The sequence below is a fragment of the Marmota marmota genome, unplaced genomic scaffold, assembly GCF_001458135.2.
Source record: "Marmota marmota marmota unplaced genomic scaffold, marMar, whole genome shotgun sequence".
Classification (NCBI taxonomy): domain Eukaryota; kingdom Metazoa; phylum Chordata; class Mammalia; order Rodentia; family Sciuridae; genus Marmota; species Marmota marmota.
The window spans coordinates 13,191,756-13,197,547 of NW_026000240.1; the positions used below are offsets into that span (position 1 = coordinate 13,191,756).

Sequence of the window (5,792 nt, forward strand, 5' to 3'; positions counted from 1 at the left end):
AAAAAAAAAAAAAAAAACCGCAAACCCATCTCTCTGGGCAAATGCCTTTTTTCTGCATTCGTGAGAACACCCCAGTACAACAGGCAAAATTCCCTCATCCACTAGCTTCCCTATCAACAGTTTTGGAGATACCTTTCTCCCTCACCTTATCCAAATTGTAATCGACCTGCTTAGCCTCCATCCTAATTGAGCTTTCTGTCCTCATTCTTTTCCAGTCTTTTCTCTACATAGGTACCCAATGAGTTTTTCTCCATTATCTGCAGTAGATATTGCCAAATGCCAGAAGTTCACTATTTCTCCACAAAATGAAAAAGAAAAAATAGACAATCTTGTTAATGTGTATTTTCAGAAAACTCAAGAGTATTAATTTTAAAATATCTTGAGTTTGACGGGCGCGGTGGAGCATACACGCCTACTAACCACAGCAACTCCAGAGGCTGATGCAGGAGAATCGGGAGTTCAAAACTAGCCTCAGCAACTTAGCGAGAGGCTGTCTCAAAATAAAAATAAATAAATGAAAGGGGCTGAGGATGTTGCTCAGTGGTTAAGCGCCCCTGGGTTCAATCCACAGTTTAAAAAAAAAAAAAAGAAAGAAAAGAAAAAACTGCTAGCTTCAAACAAAATGCATTTCTGTAAAAGGCTCACAACCTAAAGAAAAAGGCAGTTCAGGGGACAAATAGCTGTCCTTTTAAGAGATACTCCTGGGTCCTACAAGGCTTTTCATTCCAAAACCCCAACCTCACTTGACTGATTTTATTATGTTAAAAAATCTGGAACAAGGTTTCCTCCATTCCTGAGATGTGAGGCTCTAAAGGCAGAAACTCTTCATGCCCTCTGAACCACTAGCAGACCAAGAAGTGTTTCTTGAATTTAACATGAGACTACCTTTTTGCCCTAAAGGACCTACTAAAAAGAAATGGACATGGTTTACAACAAATCTTTTTCTCAGTCGAATAAAAAAAAAAAAAAAACATACACATGGCTGTCAGGGTGTTAGGACAAGAAGTAAACTAGCTTCAAAAGAGTTAGTTTTGCTGGGCATGGTGGCACACACCTGTAATCCCAGCAGCTCGGGAGGCTAAGGTAGGAGGATTGCAAGTTCGAGGACCAGCCTCAGCAACTTAAGAGAGCCCCTAAACAACCCTATCTCAAAATAAAAAAATAAAAGGGGCTGAGGATATGGCTCATATCCTGGGTTTAATCCCTGGTACAAAAAAACAAAACAGAAAGAGTGTTAGCACACACCTATAATACTCAACAGTTTGGGAGGTAGAGACAGGAAGAGTCGAGCATGAGGCGGCCTTAGCAATTAAGTGAGGTCCTAAGCAATTCAGCAAGAATCTGTCTTGAAATAAAGAATAGAAAAGGCTGGGGATGTGGCTCAGTGTTAGAGGCCCTAGTTTCAATCCTTAGTACCAAAAAAAGTGTTAGTTTTCTCTAAGCATCTTTAGGACAAATAGTCAACTTCAATTGTCCACATGGCAAATCTTCCTCAAAGACCCTCAACCAGATAAAACCAGTCATTGCTCTTCTAAGTCTACAATTCTATACTCACCAACCAGAGGCATGACCACCACACTATAGGCTGACTACCAGAGGAAGCCCTCTCTGTCAAGGACTTTCAGAAAACAAACCTCATTCAGTGCCAATTGCTTTGAATAGAAGTCCCTCCAGCAGCCTACCTGAGGGACTGAGATAACCACAAAATGAATCCTGCCTACAAGTGTATGGCACTAGGGATTAAACCCAGGGGGCTCTATCTGTCACTGAGCCACACCCAACCCTTTGTATTTCCTTTTGAGACAGGGTCTACCTAGGTTGCTAAGGCTGGCCTTGAACTTGCTATTCTCCTGCCTGAGCATCCTGAGTCATTGGGATTACATGTAAGTACCATCACACCCGACTATATTTTTCTTATTTTATTTTTTTACATCCGTAAGTCAGAACCTCTCCAGAATTAAATATATGTATATATACATATATTTAATGTCTTAAATTTAAAATATCTTGCAAACATTGTTTAAATTAAGCCACGTTTAAAAAACAATTCCTCTTACCCCCAACCTCTCCAACCTTGCACCTAAACATATATATCATGGGCCAAACACTGGGCTTAATACAGCACTCATGTGATCCCATTTAATCCTCACCACCCTCTGAGGATACCATTAGTAACCCCATTTTCCAGCTTGGGAATCTGAAGTCCACAAAATGGGCAAAATGTATACATAAGTCATACACATAAGAGCAGCAGAGTTGACACTGGAATCCAGACTGCGCCTCTGAAGCCATTCTTTTCACCACGATCAACTACCAGCACTCAACTGGGTCTTTGAGCCTTAACCATCTTACAAGTCTATACTCGTTTCCATATCAAAAGCAACATTTAAACCGGTACGGTGGTGCACGCCTGTAATCCCAACAGCTCAGAGGCTAAGACAGGAGGATTGAGAGTTCAAAGCCAGTCTTAGCAACTCAGCAAGGCACTTAGCAACTCATCGAGACCCTGTCTCTAATAAAATATGAAAAAAAGGGCTGGGGATGTGGCTCAGTGGTTAATTAAGCACCTTGGGTTCAATCCCCAGTACCAAAAAAAAAGAGCAACATTTATTAAACTAAAGCTATGACAAAAGTTCTACTCTGAATCTATTAAGTCAGTAAGTCACTGAAATTTTACTGAACCAAATATACCATTAACTGTTACAAGGGACATAAAGCAAAAGATACAGTAGTTGCCCTCAAGAAGCCTAAGGTGGAAATGAGCAGATAAAGAAGCATGACTTTAATATCCAAAGAGGTGAATAAAAATAGTATGAGAACAAGTTAAAATGCTGAGTGCCCAAGGGACTGAGTTGCAAGGGACAAAGGACAAGTCATGTGAGATCCCACCTCTGGGGGCTTCCCTATCCAGATAGCCATGGGCAGCCAAGGCTGAGATGGGCTGAAGCCTGAAATGGTAGCTGGTGAAGGGCTGTCAAACAGGAAGATGACGAAGTGGCCTGAGTACCCTGCTGGTCTGCCAGAACCGCAGCCTGAAGCCCATGCTGCTGAGGCCATTTCTTTTTTTGAGAACAAATTTTATGTTCTTGTATCAACTGAGACCCTCCCAACACATGCTACCCCTATCACCAGAAAGGGCCTAACACAGGGACAACAGCAAAGGAACCAAGACAGGACGATTCCTCTGGAAATTTCCTCAGCCTCGAGATAACAGGCATGTGAGATCACGAAGGGAGTGCAGCCTAAAGGTTGGGCGGGCACAAAACAAAGGATGGCGCCAAGGAACAATTCTGAAAGGTGAGGCCAGACTCTCTGAAGCAGATGATGTGCACCCCAGGGGCTGGACAACTTGGCTTTAATACATTAGAAAAAAGAAGACCATGATGAGTTAGAGTGACAGAACAAATATGGTGACAAAGGAGGAACACACTCTGCACCCCATAAAACCAGGATTAAAAGTGGGGGGGCTAGCAATTACATAAAGTAACAAGCCTTACATAGTACACGGCAGGGGGCCTCCACTTCTGCTTTATGAGACCAGATGGGGACTGCTACAGCAATCCAAGCAAAAAGTGTCCAAACTGGAGTAGACATTATAGAGATGAAAAGATATCGAATATACAAAACCTGCTGGCACTTCAAATTTCAGCAAATATTCAACCTACCTCAAAGAAACAGGCATGGTGGCCAATGCCTGTAATCCCAGTGACTCAGGAGGCTGTGGCAAGAGGATTGTAAATTCAGGGCCAGCCCAGAAAACTTAACAAGACCCTGTCTCAAAATAAAATTTAAAAAGGGCTGCAGTTGTAACTAAGTGGTAGGGCATTTGCCTACCATGTGAGGCTCTGGGTTCAATCCCCAGAACAGTACAAAAACCACAAAACCAGAGTCAGCACAGTGGCGCATGCCTGTAATCCCAGCGGCTCAGAAGGCTGAGGCAGGAGGGTTACGAGTTCAAAGCCAGCCTCAGCAAAAGCGAAGCACTAAGCAACTCAGGGAGACCCCATCTCTAAATAAAAATACAATATAAGGCTGGGGATGTTGCTCAATAGTCGAGTGTCCCTGAGTTCAATCTCTAGTTCAAAAAAAAAAAAAAAAATCAAACAAGCCCCACTAAGGAACAGAAATATGCTGCTTTCCCAAAGTATGCATGAAAATAACTTCAAAAGGCACCTTTTCCAATTAAACATCAATTCTTACCTGCCTCCCATGAGAACCATTGTATTCACAAATAACAAATTACTAACATTCCTAAGTCCAGACTCACCTCATATTTTAACTTTTATGAAACCGGAATATTCAATTGTTTATAATTAATATACAAATTTATTGTGATAAGGCTTGGGTTTTCTTTTTCTCCAACAGATATTGTTAAAATAATTACATGTTTTATTACGTGTGTTCTTTAATAAAAGAAATATGGTAATACTAAATTGAATACACTTATAAGAAAAATGTAATTAGCAGTGAAAATGTCAAGAGAGTTAATTAAAACATATTTTTTTTTAAATGGCCATTTTTTTTTTCACTTCTAGGTAATAAATAGGTAGCCTAGAATTTCCAGAAAGAATGCCACTGGGCTTCTGAAATGGTAATTTGCTTGGTGAGATTTTTCTTCTGATGAATCCCATGAGTAAAGCTAAAGCTGAAATATTCTCATTCCACACTCAAAACCTATTTCCACAGTGGTGTCAGATGGATCTTTATCTCCACTTCAGTTAGTTCACTATTCCTCTTACATTAGAGGGCCTTCCTCCCAAGGTATACCCAGTTCACATTTCAAGCTAATGCTTACTAAAACTAAAACACAAAGGATCTTTAAGACATCCTACTATAGCTGGGCACAGTGTCATAGGCCTGTAATCCCAGTGACTCAAGAGGCTGAGGCAGGAGGATCTCAAGTTCAAAGCAGGCCTCGGCAATTTGGAGAGGCCCTAAGCAACTTAGCAAGACCCTGTCTCAAAATAAAAAATAAAAAGGGCTGGGGATGTTGCTCAGTGGTTAAGGGTCTTTGGGCTCAATCCCTGGTCCAAAAAAAAAAAACAACCTACTATAAAAAATGCAATATGTAAAAATAATGCAATAAGTCAAACATATCTTCACTTGAAAAATATACTTACTTGTGTTTGAGAACAAATTTTACATTCTTGTATGCAAAGGCTACCAAGTAAGTGCTTACTAGGGTCATCACACTATACAGAACAGCAGACTGAATAAGATCCATATGCCATATTCGCCAATATAACCCTGAAGCAAGACAAAGAGGGGAGAGAGAAAAAAAGAGAACAAAATATTACTACCCCGTTTCAAAGGCTAAAATTCATTACAACAATTGGAGTTAGGAAGTCCAATATAGTATATGATAGTCTTTGGAAATGAGATACTGGAAGAGTTAGTAATCTCAGTTCAGAACTTCCCGGGTTCCACTAAGACTTCAAAATTGAGTGCAGCAGGGTCCCACGAAGCTGCGTTCAGGCCATCGATGGCCCGGTGTTCTTGCTGACTTGCTGACGTGGCTTTATCTGAGACCTAAGCGGGTCTCCTTCGGGCCAGCGGGTCACTGCACAATGAAACTACAGGCCGAGTTCCCTCGGAGCTGATTGTCAACAACAGTGCAGCAATGCAGGAGCAGCAAACTCCGGACCCCAATGTCTGCAGACGCCCTTGACCGGGCCGCAGTCCCCACCCCTGGGTTCCAAGACAGGCTGCGCAAGGCGGCCGCCGCCCCCAGGCCCTGGTCTAACCCTAACCCTGCACATCTGGGGAAGGAGGGTGCCCTTCTGGCCCTGTCT

The 5,792-nt window shown here is 41.9% G+C and overlaps 1 protein-coding gene across 1 annotated transcript in view; it reads right to left on the bottom strand.

Annotated features, from left to right (window-relative positions):
• Ssr3 (signal sequence receptor subunit 3) overlaps window positions 1-5,274 on the bottom strand; it is a 16,621-nt gene extending 11,347 nt beyond the window's left edge. The window contains exon 1 of the mRNA XM_015486935.2: window positions 5,121-5,274. Coding sequence (XP_015342421.1) covers window positions 5,121-5,224 — 104 coding nt within the window. The 5' untranslated portion in view covers window positions 5,225-5,274. The remainder of the gene's footprint in view (window positions 1-5,120) is intronic.
• Window positions 5,275-5,792: the final 518 nt, after the last annotated feature.